This window comes from Salmo trutta, unplaced genomic scaffold (assembly GCF_901001165.1).
Source record: "Salmo trutta unplaced genomic scaffold, fSalTru1.1, whole genome shotgun sequence".
In the NCBI taxonomy this organism is placed as follows: domain Eukaryota; kingdom Metazoa; phylum Chordata; class Actinopteri; order Salmoniformes; family Salmonidae; genus Salmo; species Salmo trutta.
The window spans coordinates 196,465-223,531 of NW_021822222.1; the positions used below are offsets into that span (position 1 = coordinate 196,465).

A 27,067-nucleotide genomic window follows, 5' to 3' on the forward strand; every position below is an offset into this window, starting at 1 on the left:
CTGTCCCCTCTACTAGACGACTAACAGTTAAACTACAGTGTTGATTCAGGAGGAGGAGGAGGAGGTGCTGCCTGAGCTGCTGTCCCCTCTACTAGACGACTAACAGTTAAACTACAGTGTTGATTCAGGAGGAGGAGGAGGAGGAGGAGGAGGAGGAGGTGCTGCCTGAGCTGCTGTCTCCTCTACTAGATGACTAACAGTTAAACTACAGTGTTGATTCAGGAGGAGGAGGAGGAGGAGGTTCTGCCTGAGCTGCTGTCCCCTCTACTAGACGACTAACAGTTAAACTACAGTGTTGATTCAGGAGGAGGAGGAGGAGGAGGAGGAGGAGGTGCTGCCTGAGCTGCTGTCACCTCTACTAGACGACTAACAGTTAAACTACAGTGTTGATTCAGGAGGAGGAGGAGGAGGAGGAGGAGGTGCTGCCTGAGCTGCTGTCCCCTCTACTAGACGACTAACAGTTAAACTACAGTGTTGATTCAGGAGGAGGAGGAGGAGGTGCTGCCTGAGCTGCTGTCTCCTCTACTAGACGACTAACAGTTAAACTACAGTGTTGATTCAGGAGGAGGAGGTGCTGCCTGAGCTGCTGTCACCTCTACTAGACGACTAACAGTTAAACTACAGTGTTGATTCAGGAGGAGGAGGAGGAGGAGGAGGTGCTGCCTGAGCTGCTGTCCCCTCTACTAGACGACTAACAGTTAAACTACAGTGTTGATTCAGGAGGAGGAGGAGGAGGAGGTGCTGCCTGAGCTGCTGTCTCCTCTACTAGACGACTAACAGTTAAACTACAGTGTTGATTCAGGAGGAGGAGGAGGAGGTGCTGCCTGAGCTGCTGTCTCCTCTACTAGACGACTAACAGTTAAACTACAGTGTTGATTCAGGAGGAGGAGGAGGAGGAGGAGGAGGAGGTGCTGCCTGAGCTGCTGTCCCCTCTACTAGACGACTAACAGTTAAACTACAGTGTTGATTCAGGAGGAGGAGGAGGAGGAGGAGGAGGAGGTTCTGCCTGCGCTGCTGTCCCCTCTACTAGACGACTAACAGTTAAACTACAGTGTTGATTCAGGAGGAGGAGGAGGAGGTGCTGCCTGAGCTGCTGTATTACTACTACTATTACTATACTGTATTACTACTACTATTACTATACTGTATTACTACTACTATTACTATACTGTATTACTACTACTATTATTACTACTACTATTACTATACTGTATTACTATTACTATACTGTATTACTACTACTATTACTATACTGTATTACTATTACTATACTGTATTACTACTACTACTACTACTACTATACTGTATTACTACTACTACTATTACTATACTGTATTACTACTACTATTACTATACTGTATTACTACTACTATTACTATACTGTATTACTACTACTATTACTATACTGTATTACTACTACTATTACTATACTGTATTACTATTACTATACTGTATTACTATTACTATACTGTATTACTACTACTATTACTATACTGTATTACTACTACTACTATTACTAGACTGTATTACTACTACTATTACTAGACTGTATTACTACTACTATACTGTATTACTACTACTATACTGTATTACTACTACTATTACTATACTGTATTACTACTACTATTACTATACTGTATTACTACTACTATTACTATACTGTATTACTACTACTACTATTACTATACTGTATTACTACTACTATTACTATACTGTATTACTACTACTACTATTACTATACTGTATTACTACTACTATTACTATACTGTATTACTACTACTATTACTATACTGTATTACTACTACCACCGATAGGGTTAGGGCTAGGGTTAAGGCTAGGGTCAGGGCTAGGGTCACCGATAGGGTCAGGGCTAGGGTCACCGATAGGGTCAGGGTCAGGGCTAGGGTCAGGGCTAGGGTTAAGGCTAGGGTCAGGGCTAGGGTTAAGGCTAGGGTCAGGGCTAGGGTTAAGGCTAGGGTCAGGGCTAGGGTCACCGATAGGGTCAGGGCTAGGGTCACCGATAGGGTCAGGGCTAGGGTTAAGGCTAGGGTCAGGGCTAGGGTCACCGATAGGGTCAGGGTCAGGGCTAGGGTCACCGCTAGGGTCAGGGCTAGGGTCACCGATAGGGTCAGGGCTAGGGTCAGGGCTAGGGTCACCGATAGGGTCAGGGCTAGGGTCAGGGCTAGGGTCACCGATAGGGTCAGGGTCAGGGCTAGGGTCAGGGCTAGGGTCACCGATAGGGTCAGGGTCAGGGCTAGGGTCAAGGCTAGGGTCAGGGCTAGGGTCAGGGCTAGGGTCAGGGCTAGGGTTAAGGCTAGGGTCAGGGCTAGGGTCAGGGCTAGGGTTAAGGCTAGGGTCAGGGCTAGGGTTAAGGCTAGGGTTAAGGCTAGGGTCAGGGCTAGGGTAACCGATAGGGTCAGGGCTAAGGTCAGGGCTAGGGTCAAGGCTAGGGTCAGGGCTAAGGTCACCGCTAGGGTCAGGGCTAGGGTCACGGCTAGGGTTAAGGCTAGGGTCACCGATAGGGTCAGGGCTAGGGTCACCGCTAGGGTCAGGGCTAGGGTCAGGGCTAGGGTCACCGATAGGGTCAGGGCTAGGGTCAGGGCTAGGGTCAGGGCTAGGGTCAGGGCTAGTGTCAGGGCTAGGGTCAGGGCTAGGGTCAGGGTTAGAGCCAATACCAAGCAAAACAGAAATCTGAAGACGAGTAGAGTGTAGTTTTTGACAGATTTTTATATTAAAAAGTTTTAGCAAGTCAACCGATTACAACAGTACAGTACAAGACACACAGATATACTATTACCAATACAGTCGTGTAAATAAAACCAGTTTGGAGTGTCTACACAAATCCCATCTGCACCACCTGTAAGGCCACTCATTGGTCATTCAGGCTGGAACTTGACTTTCCTGTACCATTCAGGAGCTTCTTGATTGGTCTGGAAGAGAGAGAGAACATGAGTTAGTCCAGGGGAAATGTTACCTTATTGGTAATACGGCTGGTGATGCACTGAGCTTTGAATTACTCAAAAATACTGGAGGACTGATCTACGGGAGGACTGGTCTACTGGAGGACTGGTCTACTGGAGGACTGGTCTACCGGAGGACTGGTCTACTGGAGGACTGGTCTACCGGAGGACTGGTCTACCGGAGGACTGGTCTACTGGAGGACTGGTCTACCGGAGGACTGGAGGACTGGTCTATTGGAGGACTGGTCTACCGGAGGACTGGTCTATTGGAGGACTGGTCTACCGGAGGACTGGTCTACTGGAGGACTGGTCTACCGGAGGACTGGTCTACTGGAGGACTGGTCTACTGGAGGACTGGAGGACTGGTCTACCGGAGGACTGGTCTACGGGAGGACTGGTCTACGGGAGGACTGGTCTATGGGAGGACTGGTCTACCGGAGGACTGGTCTACCGGAGGACTGGTCTACCGGAGGACAGGTCTACCGGAGGACTGGTCTACTGGAGGACTGGTCTACCGGAGGACTGGAGGACTGGTCTACTGGAGGACTGGTCTACCGGAGGACTGGTCTACCGGAGGACTGGTCTACCGGTCTATTGGAGGACTGGTCTACTGGAGGACTGGTCTACTGGAGGACTGGTCTACCGGAGGACTGGTCTACCGGTCTATTGGAGGACTGGTCTACCGGAGGACTGGTCTACCGGTCTATTGGAGGACTGGTCTACCGGAGGAATGGTCTACTGGAGGACTGGTCTACTGGAGGACTGGAGGACTGGTCTATTGGAGGACTGGTCTACCGGAGGACTGGTCTACTGGAGGACTGGTCTATTGGAGGACTGGTCTACCGGAGGACTGGTCTACTGGAGGACTGGAGGACTGGTCTATTGGAGGACTGGTCTACTGGAGGACTGGTCTACCGGAGGACGGGTCTGCCGGAGGACTGGTCTACCGGAGGACTGGTCTGCTGGAGGACTGGTCTGCCGGAGGACTGGTCTACCGGAGGACTGGTCTACCGGAGGACTGGAGGACTGGTCTACCGGAGGACTGGTCTACTGGAGGACTGGTCTATTGGAGGACTGGTCTACCGGAGGACTGGTCTACTGGAGGACTGGTCTATTGGAGGACTGGTCTACTGGAGGACTGGTCTACCGGAGGACTGGTCTGCCGGAGGACTGGTCTACCGGAGGACTGGTCTGCCGGAGGACTGGTCTACCGGAGGACTGGTCTACCGGAGGACTGGAGGACTGGTCTACCGGAGGACTGGTCTACCGGAGGACTGGTCTACCGGAGGACTGGTCTACTGGAGGACTGGTCTACCGGAGGACTGGTCTAACGGAGGACTGGTCTACCGGAGGACTGGTCTACCGGTCTATTGGAGGACTGGTCTACCGGAGGACTGGAGGACAGGTCTACCGGAGGACTGGTCTGCCGGAGGACTGGTCTACCGGAGGACTGGTCTGCCGGAGGACTGGTCTGCCGGAGGACTGGTCTGCCGGAGGACTGGTCTACCGGAGGACTGGTCTACCGGAGGACTGGTCTAATGGAGGACTGGAGGATTGGTCTACCGGAGGACTGGTCTACCGGAGGACTGGTCTGCCGGAGGACTGGTCTGCCGGAGGACTGGTCTGCCGGAGGACTGGTCTACCGGAGGACTGGTCTACCGGAGGACTGGTCTACCGGAGGACTGGTCTACTGGAGGACTGGTCTACCGGAGGACTGGAGGACTGGTCTACCGGAGGACTGGTCTACTGGAGGACTGGTCTACCGGAGGACTGGTCTACCGGAGGACTGGTCAACTGGAGGACTGGAGGACTGGTCTACCGGAGGACTGGAGGACTGGTCTACCGGAGGACTGGTCTACCGGAGGACTGGTCTACTGGAGGACTGGTCTACCAGAGGACTGGTCTACCGGAGGACTGGTCTACCGGAGGACTGGTCTACTGGAGGACTGGAGGATTGGTCTACCGGAGGACTGGTCTACCGGAGGACTGGTCTACTGGAAGACTGGTCTACGGGAGGTGTTGGTGAGGATAAGGATGTCAACAATCACAAATAGCACCCTAAATGTTGCCCAAATGGCCCCCGATATAGGGTCCTGGTCTAAAGTAGTGCACTATATAGGGAATAGGGTTCTGAAGGGCCCTGGTCTATAGTAGTGCACTATATAGGGAATAGGGTTCTATAGGGCCCTGGTCTAAAGTAGTGCACTATATAGGGAATAGGGTTCTATAGGGCTCTGGTCTATAGTAGTCCACTATATAGGGAATAGGGTTCTATAGGGCCCTGGTCTAAAGTAGTGCACTATATAGGGAATAGGGTTCTATAGGGCCCTGGTCTAAAGTAGTGCACTATATAGGGACTAGGGTTCTATTGGGCCCTGGTCTAAAGTAGTGCACTATATAGGGAATAGGGTTCTATAGGGCCCTGGTCTAAAGTAGTGCACTATATAGGGAATAGGGTTCTATAGGGCCCTGGTGTAAAGTAGTGCACTATATAGGGAATAGGGTTCTATAGGGCCCTGGTCTATAGTAGTGCACTATATAGGGAATAGGGCTCTATAGGGTCCTGGTCTAAAGTAGTGCACTATATAGGGAATAGGGTTCTATAGGGCCCTGGTGTAAAGTAGTGCACTATATAGGGAATAGGGCTCTATAGGGCCCTGGTCTATAGTAGTGCACTATATAGGGCCCTGGTGTAAAGTAGTGTACTATATATAGGGATTAGGGTTCTGAAGGGCCCTGGTGTAAAGTAGTGCACTATATAGGGAATAGGGTTCTATAGGGCCCTGGTCTAAAGTAGTGCACTATATAGGGAATAGGGTTCTATAGGGCCCTGGTCTAAAGTAGTGCACTATATAGGGAATAGGGTTCTATAGGGCCCTGGTCTAAAGTAGTGCACTATATAGGGAATAGGGTTCTATTGGGCCCTGGTCTAAAGTAGTGCACTATATAGGGAATAGGGTTCTATAGGGCTCTGGTCTAAAGTAGTGCACTATATAGGGAATATATATAGGAACAGTATTAACCCGTGTGGGTGGGCGTGTTGCAGTATTAACCCGTGTGGGTGGGTGTGTTGCAGTATTAACCCGTGTGGGTGGGAGTGTTGCAGTATTAACCCGTGTGGGCGTGTTGCAGTATTAACCCGTGTGGGTGGGCGTGTTGCAGTATTAACCCGTGTGGGTGGGTGTGTTGCAGTATTAACCCGTGTGGGTGGGTGTGTTGCAGTATTAACCCGTGTGGGTGGGAGTGTTGCAGTATTAACCCGTGTGGGTGGGTGTGTTGCAGTATTAACCCGTGTGGGTGGGAGTGTTGCAGTATTAACCCGTGTGGGTGGGCGTGTTGCAGTATTAACCCGTGTGGGTGGGTGTGTTGCAGTATTAACCCGTGTGGGTGGGTGTGTTGCAGTATTAACCCGTGTGGGTGGGTGTGCTGCAGTATTAACCCGTGTTGCAGTATTAACCCGTGTGGGTGGGCGTGTTGCAGTATTAACCCGTGTGGGTGGGTGTGTTGCAGTATTAACCCGTGTGGGTGTGTTGCAGTATTAACCCGTGTGGGTGGGCGTGTTGCAGTATTAACCCGTGTGGGTGGGTGTGTTGCAGTATTAACCCGTGTTGCAGTATTAACCCGTGTGGGTGGGTGTGCTACAGTATTAACCCGTGTGGGTGGGTGTGCTACAGTATTAACCCGTGTGGGTGGGCGTGTTGCAGTATTAACCCGTGTGGGTGTGTTGCAGTATTAACCCGTGTGGGTGGGTTGGTGTGTTGTAGTATTAACCCGTGTTGCAGTATTAACCCGTGTGGGTGTGTTGCAGTATTAACCCGTGTGGGTTGGTGTGTTGCAGTATTAACCCGTGTGGGTGGGAGTGTTGCAGTATTAACCCGTGTGGGTGGGAGTGTTGCAGTATTAACCCGTGTGGGTGGGCGTGTTGCAGTATTAACCCGTGTGGGTGGGTGTGTTGCAGTATTAACCCGTGTGGGTGGGTGTGTTGCAGTATTAACCCGTGTGGGTGGGCGTGTTGCAGTATTAACCCGTGTGGGTGGGTGTGTTGCAGTATTAACCCGTGTGGGTGGGCGTGTTGCAGTATTAACCCGTGTGGGTGGGTGTGTTGCAGTATTAACCCGTGTGGGTGGGTGTGTTGCAGTATTAACCCGTGTGGGTGGGAGTGTTGCAGTATTAACCCGTGTGGGTGGGTGTGTTGCAGTATTAACCCGTGTGGGTGGGCGTGTTGCAGTATTAACCCGTGTGGGTGGGTGTGTTGCAGTATTAACCCGTGTGGGTGGGTGTGTTGCAGTATTAACCCGTGTGGGTGGGCGTGTTGCAGTATTAACCCGTGTGGGCGTGTTGCAGTATTAACCCGTGTGGGTGGGTGTGTTGCAGTATTAACCCGTGTGGGTGGGTGTGTTGCAGTATTAACCCGTGTGGGTGGGCGTGTTGCAGTATTAACCCGTGTGGGTGGGCGTGTTGCAGTATTAACCCGTGTGGGTGGGAGTGTTGCAGTATTAACCCGTGTGGGTGGGTGTGCTGCAGTATTAACCCGTGTGGGTGTGAAGGGTGAACACTCACGAACACGGTGGGTTTGGGTCGGTGTCTATGAGGGTTCTGCTCATCCTCCTCTGTGGTTCTGCTGAGGTGTTTGGGTCTGCTGAAGGCCTTCCCGGTCCCATCAGGATCCAGGAGGGACTGGGACTCTCTGGACCTCATACTGAGCAGAACCTGCTTCATCACAGATAACTCCTAGAGAGAAGACAAAACCAGATTACACTAGACACTAGGAGAGCAGATTACAATAGGAGACCAGATTACACTAGACAATAAGAGACCAGATTACAATAGGAGACCAGATTACACTAGACAATAAGAGACCAGATTACACTAGACAATAGGAGACCAGATTACACTAGACACTAGGAGACCAGATTACACTAGACTATAAGAGACCAGATTACACTAGACAATAAGAGACCAGATTACACTAGACTATAAGAGACCAGATTACACTAGACTATAAGAGACCAGATTACAGTAGACAATAAGAGACCAGATTACACTAGACAATAAGAGACCAGATTACAATAGGAGACCAGATTACACTAGACAATAAGAGACCAGATTACACTAGACAATAGGAGACCAGATTACACTAGACACTAGGAGACCAGATTACACTAGACTATAAGAGACCAGATTACACTAGACAATAAGAGACCAGATTACACTAGACTATAAGAGACCAGATTACACTAGACTATAAGAGACCAGATTACAGTAGACAATAAGAGACCAGATTACACTAGACAACAGGAGACCAGATTACACTAGACAATAGGAGACCAGATTACACTAGACAATAGGAGACCAGATTACACTAGACAATAAGAGACCAGATTACACTAGACAATAAGAGACCAGATTACAATAGGAGACCAGATTACACTAGACAATAGGAGACCAGATTACAATAGACAATAGGAGACCAGATTACACTAGACAATAGGAGACCAGATTACACTAGACAATAGGAGACCAGATTACACTAGACAATAGGAGACCAGATTACACTAGACAATAAGAGACCAGATTACACTAGACAATAAGAGACCAGATTACACTAGACAATAAGAGACCAGATTACACTAGACAATAGGAGACCAGATTACACTAGACAATAAGAGACCAGATTACACTAGACAATAAGAGACCAGATTACACTAGACACTAGGAGAGCAGATTACACTAGACAATAAGAGACCAGATTACACTAGACAATAAGAGACCAGATTACAGTAGACAATAGGAGACCAGATTACAATAGACAATAGGAGACCAGATTACAGTAGACAATAGGAGACCAGATTACAATAGGAGACCAGATTACACTAGACAATAGGAGACCAGATTACACTAGACAATAAGAGACCAGATTACAGTAGACAATAGGAGACCAGATTACACTAGACAATAGGAGACCAGATTACACTAGACAATAAGAGACCAGATTACACTAGACAATAGGAGACCAGATTACACTAGACAATAAGAGACCAGATTACACTAGACAATAAGAGACCAGATTACACTAGACAATAAGAGACCAGATTACACTAGACAATAGGAGACCAGATTACACTAGACAATAGGAGACCAGATTACACTAGACAATAGGAGACCAGATTACACTAGACAATAGGAGACCAGATTACACTAGACAATAGGAGATCAGATTACACTAGACAATAGGAGACCAGATTACACTAGACAATAAGAGACCAGATTACAGTAGACAATAGGAGACCAGATTACAGTAGACAATAAGAGACCAGATTACAGTAGACAATAAGAGACCAGATTACACTAGACAATAGGAGACCAGATTACACTAGACAATAAGAGACCAGATTACACTAGACAATAGGAGACCAGATTACACTAGACAACAGGAGACCAGATTACACTAGACAATAGGAGACCAGATTACAGTAGACAATAGGAGACCAGATTATATTAGACAATAGGAGACCAGATTACACTAGACAATAGGAGATCAGATTACACTAGACAATAGGAGATCAGATTACACTAGACAATAGGAGACCAGATTACACTAGACAATAGGAGACCAGATTATACTAGACAAAGGAGACCAGATTACACTAGACAAAGGAGACCAGATTACACTAGACAATAGGAGACCAGATTACAATAGACAAAGGAGACCAGATTATATTAGACAATAGGAGACCAGATTACACTAGACAATAGGAGACCAGATTACACTAGACAATAGGAGACCAGATTACACTAGACAATAGGAGACCAGATTACAATAGGAGACCAGATTACACTAGACAATAGGAGACCAGATTACAATAGACAATAGGAGACCAGATTACACTAGACAATAGGAGACCAGATTACACTAGACAATAAGAGACCAGATTACACTAGACAATAGGAGACCAGATTACACTAGACAATAGGAGACCAGATTACACTAGACAATAGGAGACCAGATTACAATAGGAGACCAGATTACACTAGACAATAGGAGACCAGATTACAATAGACAATAGGAGACCAGATTACACTAGACACTAGGAGAGCAGATTACACTAGACAATAAGAGACCAGATTACACTAGACAATAGGAGACCAGATTACACTAGACAATAGGAGACTAGATTACACTAGACAATAGGAGACCAGATTACACTAGACAATAGGAGACCAGATTACACTAGACAATAGGAGATCAGATTACACTAGACAATAGGAGACCAGATTACACTAGACAATAAGAGACCAGATTACAGTAGACAATAGGAGACCAGATTACAGTAGACAATAAGAGACCAGATTACAGTAGACAATAAGAGACCAGATTACACTAGACAATAAGAGACCAGATTACACTAGACAATAGGAGACCAGATTACACTAGACAACAGGAGACCAGATTACACTAGACAATAGGAGACCAGATTACAGTAGACAATAGGAGACCAGATTATATTAGACAATAGGAGACCAGATTACACTAGACAATAGGAGATCAGATTACACTAGACAATAGGAGATCAGATTACACTAGACAATAGGAGACCAGATTACACTAGACAATAGGAGACCAGATTACACTAGACAACAGGAGACCAGATTACACTAGACAACAGGAGACCAGATTACACTAGACAATAGGAGACCAGATTACAGTAGACAATAGGAGACCAGATTATATTAGACAATAGGAGACCAGATTACACTAGACAATAGGAGATCAGATTACACTAGACAATAGGAGATCAGATTACACTAGACAATAGGAGACCAGATTACACTAGACAATAGGAGACCAGATTATACTAGACAAAGGAGACCAGATTACACTAGACAAAGGAGACCAGATTACACTAGACAATAGGAGACCAGATTACAATAGACAAAGGAGACCAGATTATATTAGACAATAGGAGACCAGATTACACTAGACAATAGGAGACCAGATTACACTAGACAATAGGAGACCAGATTACACTAGACAATAGGAGACCAGATTACACTAGACAATAGGAGACCAGATTACAATAGGAGACCAGATTACACTAGACAATAGGAGACCAGATTACAATAGACAATAGGAGACCAGATTACACTAGACAATAGGAGACCAGATTACACTAGACAATAAGAGACCAGATTACACTAGACAATAGGAGACCAGATTACACTAGACAATAGGAGACCAGATTACACTAGACAATAGGAGACCAGATTACAATAGGAGACCAGATTACACTAGACAATAGGAGACCAGATTACAATAGACAATAGGAAACCAGATTACAATAGACAATAGGAGACCAGATTACACTAGACAATAGGAGACCAGATTACACTAGACAATAAGAGACCAGATTACACTAGACAATAGGAGACCAGATTACACTAGACAATAGGAGACCAGATTACACTAGACAATAGGAGACCAGATTACACTAGACAATAGGAGACCAGATTACAATAGACAATAGGAGACCAGATTACATTAGACAATAGGAGACCAGATTACACTAGACAATAGGAGACCAGATTACACTAGACAATAGGAGACCAGATTACACTAGACAATAGGAGACCAGATTACACTAGACAAAGGAGACCAGATTATATTAGACAATAGGAGACCAGATTACACTAGACAATAGGAGACCAGATTACAATAGACAATAGGAGACCAGATTACATTAGACTATAGGAGACCAGATTACACTAGACAAAGGAGACCAGATTACACTAGACAATAGGAGACCAGATTACAATAGACAATAGGAAACCAGATTACACTAGACAAAGGAGACCAGATTATATTAGACAATAGGAGACCAGATTACACTAGACAATAGGAGACCAGATTACACTAGACAATAGGAGACCAGATTACACTAGACAATAGGAGACCAGATTACATTAGACAAAGGAGACCAGATTACACTAGACAATAGGAGACCAGATTACACTAGACAATAAGAGACCAGATTACACTAGACAATAGGAGACCAGATTACACTAGACAATAGGAGACCAGATTACACTAGACAATAGGAGACCAGATTACAATAGACAATAGGAGACCAGATTACATTAGACAATAGGAGACCAGATTACACTAGACAATAGGAGACCAGATTACACTAGACAAAGGAGACCAGATTATATTAGACAATAGGAGACCAGATTACACTAGACAATAGGAGACCAGATTACACTAGACAATAGGAGACCAGATTACACTAGACAATAGGAGACCAGATTACACTAGACAATAGGAGACCAGATTACACTAGACAATAGGAGACCAGATTACACTAGACAATAGGAGACCAGATTACACTAGACAATAGGAGACCAGATTACATTAGACTATAGGAGACCAGATTACAATAGACAATAGGAGACCAGATTACACTAGACAATAGGAGACCAGATTACATTAGACAAAGGAGACCAGATTACACTAGACAATAGGAGACCAGATTACACTAGACAATAGGAGACCAGATTACATTAGACAATAGGAGACTAGATTACATTAGTAAGTATATAAGTATATACTATGGCTAGTAGCTAGTAGGTTACAGAGCAGTGTGGTGGCTAGTAGGTTACAGAGCAGTGTGGTGGCTAGCTGGTTACAGAGCAGTGTGGTGGCTAGTAGCTAGTAGGTTACAGAGCAGTGTGGTGGCTAGTAGGTTACAGAGCAGTGTGGTGGCTAGTAGCTAGTAGGTTACAGAGCAGTGTGGTGGCTAGTAGCTAGTAGGTTACAGAGCAGTGTGGTGGCTAGATGGTTACAGAGCAGTGTGGTGGCTAGTAGCTAGTAGGTTACAGAGCAGTGTGGTGGCTAGTAGCTAGTAGGTTACAGAGCAGTGTGGTGGCTAGTAGCTAGTAGGTTACAGAGCAGTGTGGTGGCTAGTCGGTTACAGAGCAGTGTGGTGGCTAGTAGCTAGTAGGTTACAGAGCAGTGTGGTGGCTAGTAGCTAGTAGGTTACAGAGCAGTGTGGTGGCCAGTAGCTAGCTGGTTACAGAGCAGTGTGGTGGCTAGTAGCTAGTTGGTTACAGAGCAGTGTGGTGGCTAGTAGCTAGTAGGTTACAGAGCAGTGTGGTGGCTAGCAGCTAGTAGGTTACAGAGCAGTGTGGTGGCTAGTAGCTAGTTGGTTACAGAGCAGTGTGGTGGCTAGTAGCTAGTTGGTTACAGAGCAGTGTGGTGGCTAGTAGCTAGTTGGTTACAGAGCAGTGTGGTGGCTAGTAGCTAGTAGGTTACAGAGCAGTGTGGTGGCTAGCAGCTAGTTGGTTACAGAGCAGTGTGGTGGCTAGTCGGTTACAGAGCAGTGTGGTGGCTAGTAGCTAGTAGGTTACAGAGCAGTGTGGTGGCTAGTAGCTAGCTGGTTACAGAGCAGTGTGGTGGCCAGTAGCTAGCTGGTTACAGAGCAGTGTGGTGGCTAGTAGCTAGTTGGTTACAGAGCAGTGTGGTGGCTAGTAGCTAGTAGGTTACAGAGCAGTGTGGTGGCTAGCAGCTAGTAGGTTACAGAGCAGTGTGGTGGCTAGTAGCTAGTTGGTTACAGAGCAGTGTGGTGGCTAGTAGCTAGTTGGTTACAGAGCAGTGTGGTGGCTAGTAGCTAGTTGGTTACAGAGCAGTGTGGTGGCTAGTAGCTAGTAGGTTACAGAGCAGTGTGGTGGCTAGCAGCTAGTTGGTTACAGAGCAGTGTGGTGGCTAGTCGGTTACAGAGCAGTGTGGTGGCTAGTAGCTAGTAGGTTACAGAGCAGTGTGGTGGCTAGTAGCTAGCTGGTTACAGAGCAGTGTGGTGGCTAGTAGCTAGTTGGTTACAGAGCAGTGTGGTGGCTAGTAGCTAGTAGGTTACAGAGCAGTGTGGTGGCTAGCAGCTAGTAGGTTACAGAGCAGTGTGGTGGCTAGTAGCTAGTTGGTTACAGAGCAGTGTGGTGGCTAGTAGCTAGTTGGTTACAGAGCAGTGTGGTGGCTAGTAGCTAGTTGGTTACAGAGCAGTGTGGTGGCTAGTAGCTAGTAGGTTACAGAGCAGTGTGGTGGCTAGCAGCTAGTTGGTTACAGAGCAGTGTGGTGGCTAGTCGGTTACAGAGCAGTGTGGTGGCTAGTAGCTAGTAGGTTACAGAGCAGTGTGGTGGCTAGCAGCTAGTTGGTTACAGAGCAGTGTGGTGGCTAGTAGCTAGTAGGTTACAGAGCAGTGTGGTGGCTAGCAGCTAGTTGGTTACAGAGCAGTGTGGTGGCTAGTCGGTTACAGAGCAGTGTGGTGGCTAGTAGCTAGTAGGTTACAGAGCAGTGTGGTGGCTAGTAGCTAGTTGGTTACAGAGCAGTGTGGTGGCTAGTAGCTAGTTGGTACAGAGCAGTGTGGTGGCTAGTTGGTTACAGAGCAGTGTGGTGGCTAGTAGCTAGTAGTTAGCTGGCTAGTTAGTTAAGGAGCAGTGTTTTAGGTAGTGGCTAGCTGGTTACAGAGCAGTGTTTTAGTTAGTGGCTAGTTAGTTAAGGAGCAGTGCGGTGGCTAGTTAGTTACAGAGCAGTGTTTTAGTTAGTGGCTAGTTAGTTAAGGAGCAGTGCGGTGGCTAGTGGCTAGTTAGTTACAGAGCAGTGTTTTAGTTAGTGGCTAGTTAGTTAAGGAGCAGTGTTTTAGTTAGTGGCTAGTTAGTTAAGGAGCAGTGTTTTAGTTAGTGGCTAGTTAGTTAAGGAGCAGTGTTTTAGTTAGTGGCTAGTTAGTTAAGGAGCAGTGCGGTGGCTAGTGGCTAGTTAGTTAAGGAGCAGTGTTTTAGTTCGCTGGCTAGTTAGTTAAGGAGCAGTGTTTTAGTTCGCTGGCTACATAGCCGTCAGGACCGTTGTGGCTCTGTATTTCTCACCATGTGGACACATGCCCTGGCTGCCTCTCTGGCATTTCAAACAGCCAGGCCTGCTCCTCTCTAATACGGCAGGCCTAATATGAGGAGCAGCTGTCTGCCAGGGCTGAGGGGGACATACTTGATGCCAGTGGGCCAGTAGTAGAATGCTGTGGTTGTAAATAGCTAAGCAGAACATTTCTCGAATCGAATTCTGTTATCAGCTCTCAGGCTCTAATATGGAAGGATATGATATGAGTGGCATGTCGTCAGCATGTCTTATGGGGCAACTTGATAGAGACCGAAAACAAATCTGTGTAATTCTGAATGAATTGTGGACGTTTTTATTCATTCAATTCAAGTGAGAGCAATTACAAATTTAAATCCACTTCAGAAAATGGACTCAGAATTGACCCAACGATGGATTGATCTTTGAGATCGATATAATGTGATGAACCCACCAGGGAGGAGGAAACGTTACTGTACATCACTAGGCAGGAGGCTATACACTGAACGGACAAAACATTAGGAACACCTGCTCGGTCCATGGCATACACTGACAGGACAAAACATTAAGAACACCTGCTGTTTCCATGACATACACTGACAGGACAAAACATTAAGAACACCTGCTCGTTCCATGACATACCAGGTGAAAGCTATGTTCCCTTACTGACGCCATTTGTTAAATCCACTTTACAGGGGGGGTCAACAACATTAGAGAGGTGTTGTTATACTCAGTGTATAGTAGGATGTACAGGGGGGGTCAACATTAGAGAGGTGTTGTTATACTCAGTGTATAGTAGGATGTACAGGAGGGGGTCAACATTAGAGAGGTGTTGTTATACTCAGTGTATAGTAGGATGTACAGGGGGGGGGTCAACAACATTAGAGAGGTGTTGTTATACTCAGTGTATAGTAGGATGTACAGGGGGGGGGTCAACATTAGAGAGGTGTGTTATACTCAGTGGATAGCATAGAGAGTGTTGTTATACTCAGTGTATAGTAGGATGTACAGGGGGGGGGGTCAACATTAGAGAGGTGTTGTTATACTCAGTGTATAGTAGGATGTACAGGGGGGGGGTCAACATTAGAGAGGTGTTGTTATACTCAGTGTATAGTAGGATGTACAGGGGGGGGGTCAACATTAGAGAGGTGTTGTTATACTCAGTGTATAGTAGGATGTACAGGGGGGGGGGTCAACATTAGAGAGGTGTTGTTATACTCAGTGTATAGTAGGATGTACAGGGGGGGGGTCAACATTAGAGAGGTGTTGTTATACTCAGTGTATAGTAGGATGTACAGGGGGGGGTCAACATTAGAGAGGTGTTGTTATACTCAGTGTATAGTAGGATGTACAGGGGGGGGTCAACATTAGAGAGGTGTTGTTATTCTCAGTGTATAGTAGGATGTACAGGGGGGGTCAACATTAGAGAGGTGTTGTTATACTCAGTGTATAGTAGGATGTACAGGGGGGGTCAACATTAGAGAGGTGTTGTTATACTCAGTGTATAGTAGGACGTACAGGGGGGGGTCAACATTAGAGAGGTGTTGTTATACTCAGTGTATAGTAGGATGTACAGGGGGGGTCAACATTAGAGAGGTGTTGTTATACTCAGTGTATAGTAGGATGTACAGGGGGGTCAACATTAGAGAGGTGTTGTTATACTCAGTGTATAGTAGGATGTACAGGGGGGGGTCAACATTAGAGAGGTGTTGTTATACTCAGTGTATAGTAGGATGTACAGGGGGGGTCAACATTAGAGAGGTGTTGTTATACTCAGTGTATAGTAGGATGTACAGGGGGGGTCAACATTAGAGAGGTGTTGTTATTCTCAGTGTATAGCAGGATGTACAGGGGGGGTCAACATTAGAGAGGTGTTGTTATACTCAGTGTACAGTAGGATGTACAGGGGGGGGTCAACAACATTAGAGAGGTGTTGTTATACTCAGTGTACAGTAGGATGTACAGGGGGGGTCAACAACATTAGAGAGGTGTTGTTATACTCAGTGTATAGTAGGACGTACAGGGGGGAGGTCAACATTAGAGAGGTGTTGTTATACTCAGTGTATAGTAGGATGTACAGGGGGGGGTCAACAACATTAGAGAGGTGTTGTTATTCTCAGTGTATAGTAGGATGTACAGGGGGGGGGTCAACATTAGAGAGGTGTTGTTATACTCAGTGTATAGTAGGATGTACAGGGGGGGGTCAACATTAGAGAGGTGTTGTTATTCTCAGTGTATAGTAGGATGTACAGGGGGGGTCAACATTAGAGAGGTGTTGTTATTCTCAGTGTATAGTAGGATGTACAGGGGGGGGGGTCAACATTAGAGAGGTGTTGTTATACTCAGTGTATAGTAGGATGTACAGGGGAGGTCAACATTAGAGAGGTGTTGTTATACTCAGTGTATAGTAGGATGTACAGGGGGGGGGTCAACATTAGAGAGGTGTTGTTATACTCAGTGTATAGTAGGATGTACAGGGGAGGTCAACATTAGAGAGGTGTTGTTATACTCAGTGTATAGTAGGATGTACAGGGGGGGTCAACAACATTAGAGAGGTGTTGTTATACTCAGTGTATAGTAGGATGTACAGGGGAGGTCAACATTAGAGAGGTGTTGTTATACTCAGTGTATAGTAGGATGTACAGGGGGGTCAACATTAGAGAGGTGTTGTTATACTCAGTGTATAGCAGGATGTACAGGAGGGATCAACATTAGAGAGGTGTTGTTATACTCAGTGTATAGCAGGATGTACAGGGGGGTCAACATTAGAGAGGTGTTGTTTATACTCAGTGTATAGCAGGATGTACAGGAGGGGTCAACATTAGAGAGGTGTTGTTATTCTCAGTGGAAGGGACACCTTTTCCTGGGAACCACGAGACAGAAGGAACCAGTCTGTCCTGTTGCCTCCACGTTTAATAATAATACTGACATGACTTTATCATCGAGATTCTTCAAACAAGCCTCTCTGTTCTGTACAGTGTGATTCTTCAAACAAGCCTCTCTGTTCTGTACAGTAAGTTAAGTCATGTAGGAAACAGTGGAAACATGCAGCAAACCATTACACACCATCATCACTACCCCTATTAAAAAACACTTTGGGTGGGTTTGCTCAGGCAGCCCAGCCTTTTGCCTAATTATTAGCAAAGGATCTGATCTGGTTGTTCATAAGCAATTTGTAAGTCGCTCTGGATAAGAGCGTCTGCTAAATGACTTAAATGTAAATGTAAATGTAAGACCAATTAGTGGAGAAAGATCAGAATTGGGCTTCCGGTGTAAACGCAGCCTGAGAGACATATTTGTTAATATAATGCACACCATACACTTTGTCTGACCAATTACTATTCATGTTTAAACTCAGACACCGCCGAGAAGGACCTACAGTCGCACCGTCAAGGAGGACCTACAGTCGCACCGTCGAGGAGGACCTACAGTCGCACCGTCGAGGAGGACCTACAGTCGCACCGTCGAGGAGGACCTACAGTCGCACCGTCTAGGAGGACCTACAGTCGCACCGTCGAGGAGGACCTACAGTCGCACCGTCGAGGAGGACCTACAGTCGCACCGTCGAGGAGGACCTACAGTCGCACCGTCGAGGAGGACCTACAGTCGCACCGTCGAGGAGGACCTACAGTCGCACCGTCGAGGAGGACCTACAGTCACACCGTCGAGGAGGACCTACAGTCGCACCGTCGAGGAGGACCTACAGTCGCACCGTCGAGGAGGACCTACAGTCGCACCGTCGAGGAGGACCTACAGTCGCACCGTCGAGGAGGACCTACAGTCACACCGTCGAGGAGGACCTACAGGACCTACAGTCGCACCGTCGAGGAGGACCTACAGTCGCACCGTCGAGGAGGACCTACAGTCGCACCGTCGAGGAGGACCTACAGTCGCACCGTCGAGGAGGACCTACAGTCGCACCGTCGAGGAGGACCTACAGTCGCACCGTCGAGGAGGACCTACAGTCGCACCGTCGAGGAGGACCTACAGCCGCACCGCACCGTCGAGGACGACCCACAGTCGCACCGTCGAGGAGGACCTACAGTCGCACCGTCGAGGAGGACCTACAGTCGCACCGTCGAGGAGGACCTACAGTCGCACCGTCGAGGAGGACCTACAGTCGCACCGTCGAGGAGGACCTACAGTCACACCGTCGAGGAGGACCTACAGGACCTACAGTCGCACCGTCGAGGAGGACCTACAGTCGCACCGTCGAGGAGGACCTACAGTCGCACCGTCGAGGAGGACCTACAGTCGCACCGTCGAGGAGGACCTACAGTCGCACCGTCGAGGAGGACCTACAGTCGCACCATTGAGGAGGACCTACAGGACCTACAGTCGCACCGTCGAGGAGGACCTACAGTCACACCGTCGAGGAGGACCTACAGTCAAAGTTATATAAAAATGAAAGACCTGATGATGTAAACGAGGTTAACACACCTTTCACATAGGATTCACAGTACGTAGCCTGTAAAAACCAATGGGCAATGTTTATATGATCCCCTTTTCAAACAGACCCCTTTTTTACCTCTCTCGGCGGCATTCGTCTTTTATATAGCCATCGCAAGGAGAAGGAGACATTCAACTTTGACCCTGTTGTTGCGGTCGTTGTCACGGTAACCTGACGTGACAGCAGCAAGTTGTAAATTCCTCAGGCGGGATCCAAACCGTTTCAGTTTTTCACATTCACAACAGTTAAGTTAGCAGCTCGCCATACTTGTAAATCATTTGTAAATAATGATCTTGTGATGTATTCATTTTCCTGTTATGGTGACTAAAAAAAAGTTGGCTACAGTTAAACTCTAAACGTTGTCAGATTAGGTTTTTTTTCTCTTCTCCTTTTAGGATCCCCATTAGCTGTTGAAGAAACAGCAGCTATTCTTCCACACAAAACATGACAAAATACAGAAATCTAATAGACAGGAACAGCAACACAAATTTGAACTAAGAACAATACGACTAAAGTCTCTAAGGTTTCATAGAAAGACATTCCCCAGGTGAGGAAAGGTTCCAGAGAAGTGAAACAAAACTGTGTGATATAAAATTATAATAAGAGAAAATAAAGAAAAATAAACCCCATAAATGGCTGGGATAGCCAGATGTTATCTAGCTAACAAGCTAGCAACAAACCAAATGGCTGGGTAGCCAGATGTTATCTAGCTAACAAGCTAGCAACAAACCAAATGGCTGGGTAGCCAGCTGGTTATCTAGCTAACAAGCTAGCAACAAACCAAATGGCTGGGTAGCCAGCTGGTTATCTAGCTAACAAGCTAGCAACAAACCAAATGGCTGGATAGCCAGATGTTATCTAGCTAACAAGCTAGCAACAAACCAAATGGCTGGGTAGCCAGAGGTTATCTAGCTAAAAAGCTAGCAACGATCCAAATGGCTGGGATAGCCAGCTGGTTATCTAGCTAACAAGCTAGCAACGAACCAAATGGCTGGGTAGCCAGAGGTTATCTAGCTAAAAAGCTAGCAACGATCCAAATGGCTGGGATAGCCAGATGTTATCTAGCTAACAAGCTAGCAACAAACCAAATGGCTGGGTAGCCAGCTGGTTATCTAGCTAACAAGCTAGCAACGAACCAAATGGCTGGATAGCCAGATGTTATCTAGCTAACAAGCTAGCAACAAACCAAATGGCTGGATAGCCAGATGTTATCTAGCTAACAAGCTAGCAACAAACCAAATGGCTGGATAGCCAGATGTTATCTAGCTAACAAGCTAGCAACAAACCAAATGGCTGGATAGCCAGATGTTATCTAGCTAACAAGCTAGCAACAAACCAAATGGCTGGGTAGCCAGCTGGTTATCTAGCTAACAAGCTAGCAACAAACCAAATGGCTGGGTAGCCAGCTGGTTATCTAGCTAACAAGCTAGCAACAAACCAAATGGCTGGGTAGCCAGCTGGTTATCTAGCTAACAAGCTAGCAACAAACCAAATGGCTGGGTAGCCAGCTGGTTATCTAGCTAACAAGCTAGCAACAAACCAAATGGCTGGGTAGCCAGCTGGTTATCTAGCTAACAAGCTAGCAACAAACCAAATGGCTGGGTAGCCAGCTGGTTATCTAGCTAACAAGCTAGCAACAAACCAAATGGCTGGGTAGCCAGCTGGTTATCTAGCTAACAAGCTAGCAACAAACCAAATGGCTGGGTAGCCAGCTGGTTATCTAGCTAACAAGCTAGCAACAAACCAAATGGCTGGATAGCCAGCTGGTTATCTAGCTAACAAGCTAGCAACAAACCAAATGGCTGGGTAGCCAGCTGGTTATCTAGCTAACAAGCTAGCAACAAACCAAATGGCTGGGTAGCCAGCTGGTTATCTAGCTAACAAGCTAGCAACAAACCAAATGGCTGGGTAGCAAGATGTTATCTAGCTAACAAGCTAGCAACAAACCAAATGGCTGGATAGCCAGCTGGTTATCTAGCTAACAAGCTAGCAACAAACCAAATGGCTGGATAGCCAGATGTTATCTAGCTAACAAGCTAGCAACAAACCAAATGGCTGGGTAACCAGCTGGTTATCTAGCTAACAAGCTAGCAACAAACCAAATGGCTGGATAGCCAGATGTTATCTAGCTAACAAGCTAGCAACAAACCAAATGGCTGGGTAGCCAGCTGGTTATCTAGCTAAAAAGCTAGCAACGATCCAAATGGCTGGGATAGCCAGCTGGTTATCTAGCTAACAAGCTAGCAACGAACCAAATGGCTGGGTAGCCAGAGGTTATCTAGCTAAAAAGCTAGCAACGATCCAAATGGCTGGGATAGCCAGATGTTATCTAGCTAACAAGCTAGCAACAAACCAAATGGCTGGGTAGCCAGCTGGTTATCTAGCTAACAAGCTAGCAACGAACCAAATGGCTGGATAGCCAGATGTTATCTAGCTAACAAGCTAGCAACAAACCAAATGGCTGGATAGCCAGATGTTATCTAGCTAACAAGCTAGCAACAAACCAAATGGCTGGATAGCCAGAGGTTATCTAGCTAACAAGCTAGCAACAAACCAAATGGCTGGGTAGCCAGCTGGTTATCTAGCTAACAAGCTAGCAACAAACCAAATGGCTGGGTAGCCAGCTGGTTATCTAGCTAACAAGCTAGCAACAAACCAAATGGCTGGGTAGCCAGCTGGTTATCTAGCTAACAAGCTAGCAACAAACCAAATGGCTGGGTAGCCAGCTGGTTATCTAGCTAACAAGCTAGCAACAAACCAAATGGCTGGGTAGCCAGCTGGTTATCTAGCTAACAAGCTAGCAACAAACCAAATGGCTGGGTAGCCAGCTGGTTATCTAGCTAACAAGCTAGCAACAAACCAAATGGCTGGATAGCCAGCTGGTTATCTAGCTAACAAGCTAGCAACAAACCAAATGGCTGGGTAGCCAGCTGGTTATCTAGCTAACAAGCTAGCAACAAACCAAATGGCTGGGTAGCCAGCTGGTTATCTAGCTAACAAGCTAGCAACAAACCAAATGGCTGGGTAGCCAGATGTTATCTAGCTAACAAGCTAGCAACAAACCAAATGGCTGGGTAGCCAGCTGGTTATCTAGCTAACAAGCTAGCAACAAACCAAATGGCTGGATAGCCAGATGTTATCTAGCTAACAAGCTAGCAACAAACCAAATGGCTGGATAGCCAGAGGTTATCTAGCTAACAAGCTAGCAACAAACCAAATGGCTGGATAGCCAGCTGGTTATCTAGCTAACAAGCTAGCAACAAACCAAATGGCTGGATAGCCAGCTGGTTATCTAGCTAACAAGCTAGCAACAAACCAAATGGCTGGATAGCCAGCTGGTTATCTAGCTAACAAGCTAGCAACGAACCAAATGGCTGGGTAGCCAGAGGTTATCTAGCTAACAAGCTAGCAACGAACCAAATGGCTGGGTAGCCAGAGGTTATCTAGCTAACAAGCTAGCAACAAACCAAATGGCTGGGTAGCCAGCTGGTTATCTAGCTAACAAGCTAGCAACAAACCAAATGGCTGGGTAGCCAGATGTTATCTAGCTAACAAGCTAGCAACAAACCAAATGGCTGGGTAGCCAGCTGGTTATCTAGCTAACAAGCTAGCAACAAACCAAATGGCTGGATAGCCAGATGTTATCTAGCTAACAAGCTAGCAACAAACCAAATGGCTGGATAGCCAGAGGTTATCTAGCTAACAAGCTAGCAACAAACCAAATGGCTGGATAGCCAGCTGGTTATCTAGCTAACAAGCTAGCAACAAACCAAATGGCTGGATAGCCAGCTGGTTATCTAGCTAACAAGCTAGCAACAAACCAAATGGCTGGATAGCCAGCTGGTTATCTAGCTAACAAGCTAGCAACGAACCAAATGGCTGGGTAGCCAGAGGTTATCTAGCTAACAAGCTAGCAACGAACCAAATGGCTGGGTAGCCAGAGGTTATCTAGCTAACAAGCTAGCAACGAACCAAATGGCTGGATAGCCAGCTGGTTATCTAGCTAACAAGCTAGCAACGAACCAAATGGCTGGGTAGCCAGAGGTTATCTAGCTAACAAGCTAGCAACGAACCAAATGGCTGGGTAGCCAGAGGTTATCTAGCTAAAAAGCTAGCAACGATCCAAATGGCTGGGATAGCCAGCTGGTTATCTAGCTAACAAGCTAGCAACGAACCAAATGGCTGGGTAGCCAGAGGTTATCTAGCTAAAAAGCTAGCAACGATCCAAATGGCTGGGATAGCCAGCTGGTTATCTAGCTAACAAGCTAGCAACAAACCAAATGGCTGGGATAGCCAGCTGGTTATCTAGCTAACAAGCTAGCAACCAACCAAATGGCTGGATAGCCAGCTGGTTATCTAGCTAACAAGCTAGCAACCAACCAAATGGCTGGATAGCCAGCTGGTTATCTAGCTAACAAGCTAGAAACAAACCAAATGGCTGGGATAGCCAGCTGGTTATCTAGCTAACAAGCTAGCAACAAACCAAATGGCTGGATAGCCAGCTGGTTATCTAGCTAACAAGCTAGCAACCAACCAAATGGCTGGATAGCCAGCTGGTTATCTAGCTAACAAGCTAGCAACAAACCAAATGGCTGGGTAGCCAGCTGGTTATCTAGCTAACAAGCTAGCAACAAACCAAATGGCTGGATAGCCAGCTGGTTATCTAGCTAACAAGCTAGCAACAAACCAAATGGCTGGATAGCCAGCTGGTTATCTAGCTAACAAGCTAGCAACCAACCAAATGGCTGGGATAGCCAGAGGTTATCTAGCTAACAAGCTAGCAACCAACCAAATGGCTGGGTAGCCAGCTGGTTATCTAGCTAACAAGCTAGCAACCAACCAAATGGCTGGGATAGCCAGCTGGTTATCTAGCTAACAAGCTAGCAACCAACCAAATGGCTGGGATATACATTTCATTTGATTTACTGAGTGCAAAAGATGGTTAAGATGAAAGGGGACGTTTACACTGAGGGGTTGGCGGGACCTCTAAATACATTACTGATAACTGTGGTTGGCAGATATAAAAGTAAAGGCTTTGTTACCCGGGCAATACCTTTCAGATATAATGAAACGTGGGCAGAAAGTTGGCGGCATTGGTAAGGTTGGCAGCTTTTCGTCGTGGTTTGAAAGGGGCTTTAGAGAAGACATCATATAATGTGTCTGAGGACGTAGAGGGACCGTGTTAAAAGGTTCATGCACTTCTAGTAAAGGCCAACCGACGGAACAGGCCTCAGGCCAACCGACGGAACAGGCCTCAGGCCAACCGACGGAACAGGCCTCAGGCCAACCGGCGGAACAGGCCTCAGGCCAACCGACGGAACAGGCCTCAGGCCAACCGACGGAACAGGCCTCAGGCCAACCGACGGAACAGGCCTCAGGCCAACCGACGGAACAGGCCTCAGGCCAACCGGCGGAACAGGCCTCAGGCCAACCGACTGAACCACTAAAAAGGAAAGGTCACCAGAGCCTTCTGGTTAATTAGCTGTAATACCTGAGCAGGTACAGATGCTGTGGGTTTCTACTGTACTACACCACTACAGTGTGGAGGCTTGTTGAGCTGTGGGTTTCTACTGTACTACACCACTACAGTGTAGAGGCTTGTTGAGCTGTGGGTTTCTACTGTACTACACCACTACAGTGTGGAGGCTTGTTGAGCTGTGGGTTTCTACTGTACTACACCACTACAGTGTAGAGGCTTGTTGAGCTGTGGGTTTCTACTGTACTACACCACTACAGTGTAGAGGCTTGTTGAGCTGTGGGTTCCTACTGTACTACACCACTACAGTGTGGAGGCTTGTTGAGCTGTGGGTTCCTACTGTACTACACCACTACAGTGTAGAGGCTTGTTGAGCTGTGGGTTTCTACTGTACTACACCACTACAGTGTGGAGGCTTGTTGAGCTGTGGGTTCCTACTGTACTACACCACTACAGTGTGGAGGCTTGTTGAGCTGTGGGTTTCTACTGTACTACACCACTACAGTGTAGAGGCTTGTTGAGCTGTGGGTTCCTACTGTACTACACCACTACAGTGTAGAGGCTTGTTGAGCTGTGGGTTTCTACTGTACTACACCACTACAGTGCAGAGGCTTGTTGAGCTGTGGGTTTCTACTGTACTACACCACTACAGTGTAGAGGCTTGTTGAGCTGTGGGTTTCTACTGTACTACACCACTACAGTGTAGAGGCTTGTTGAGCTGTGGGTTCCTACTGTACTACACCACTACAGTGTAGAGGCTTGTTGAGCTGTGGGTTTCTACTGTACTACACCACTACAGTGTAGAGGCTTGTTGAGCTGTGGGTTTCTACTGTACTACACCACTACAGTGTAGAGGCTTGTTGAGCTGTGGGTTTCTACTGTACTACACCACTACAGTGTAGAGGCTTGTTGAGCTGTGGGTTCCTACTGTACTACACCACTACAGTGTAGAGGCTTGTTGAGCTGTGGGTTTCTACTGTACTACACCACTACAGTGTAGAGGCTTGTTGAGCTGTGGGTTTCTACTGTACTACACCACTACAGTGTAGAGGCTTGTTGAGCTGTGGGTTTCTACTGTACTACACCACTACAGTGTAGAGGCTTGTTGAGCTGTGGGTTCCTACTGTACTACACCACTACAGTGTAGAGGCTTGTTGAGCTGTGGGTTTCTACTGTACTACACCACTACAGTGTAGAGGCTTGTTGAGCTGTGGGTTTCTACTGTACTACACCACTACAGTGTAGAGGCTTGTTGAGCTGTGGGTTCCTACTGTACTACACCACTACAGTGTGGAGGCTTGTTGAGCTGTGGGTTCCTACTGTACTACACCACTACAGTGTAGAGGCTTGTTGAGCTGTGGGTTCCTACTGTACTACACCACTACAGTGTAGAGGCTTGTTGAGCTGTGGGTTCCTACTGTACTACACCACTACAGTGTGGAGGCTTGTTGAGCTGTGGGTTTCTACTGTACTACACCACTACAGTGTGGAGGCTTGTTGAAACAGGGATCAGACAGGTAGTGACCAAGACGCGAAAGGTGAAAAGGGTGACAGTGAAAGAAGAGGGAGGGAGGGAGGCACACCTAGAGACCGGCAAAGCCACTCTCCTCTCACCGGATCTCCGCCTCTCTCTCCCTCCCTCTGCCTCACGCCATCCGTCTCTCTCCCTCCCTCAGTCTCTCCTTCAGTCGCTCTCCCTCAGTCTCTCCCTCAGTCTCTCCCTCCCTCCGCCTCTCTCCCTCCCTCTGCCTCACGCCATCCGTCTCTCTCCCTCCCTCAGTCTCTCCTTCAGTCGCTCTCCCTCAGTCTCTCCTTCAGTCGCTCTCCCTCAGTCTCTCCTTCAGTCGCTCTCCCTCAGTCTCTCTCAGTCTCTCCCTCCCTCCCTCCCAGTCTCTCCCTCCTGCAGACATGCAGTCTGGCCTCAGCCATATAAAAACACACCTGTCATAAAAGACTCACACCTACATGACATCATCAACTTTCATTAGAATATATATGATGCAATATTACACATCCAGTGGCTTTATTCAATCAGAGAGAGACAGAGAGACAGAGGGAGAGGCTGAGAGAGAGAGACAGAGAGACAGAGGGAGAGGCTGAGAGAGAGAGACAGAGAGAGACAGAGAGAGAGAGAGAGAGAGAGAGAGACAGAGAGAGACAGAGAGAGACAGAGAGAGAGAGAGAGAGAGAGAGAGAGAGAGAGAGAGAGAGAGACAGAGAGAGAGAGAGAGAGAGAGAGAGAGAGACATAGAGAGAGAGAGAGACAGAGAGAGACAGAGAGAGAGAGA

General features: G+C 47.1%; 1 protein-coding gene across 2 annotated transcripts in view; it reads right to left on the reverse strand.

The window, feature by feature from the left end:
• Positions 1-2,707: 2,707 nt before the first annotated feature.
• pibf1 (progesterone immunomodulatory binding factor 1) overlaps positions 2,708-27,067 on the reverse strand; it is a 78,135-nt gene continuing 53,775 nt past the window's right edge. For both annotated transcript variants that reach the window (XM_029743233.1, XM_029743232.1), the window contains 2 exons: positions 7,521-7,691; positions 2,708-2,930 (listed from right to left, as the gene is read on the reverse strand). In XM_029743233.1, coding sequence (XP_029599093.1) covers positions 2,877-2,930; positions 7,521-7,691 — 225 coding nt within the window. In that variant the 3' untranslated portion in view covers positions 2,708-2,876. The remainder of the gene's footprint in view (positions 2,931-7,520; positions 7,692-27,067) is intronic.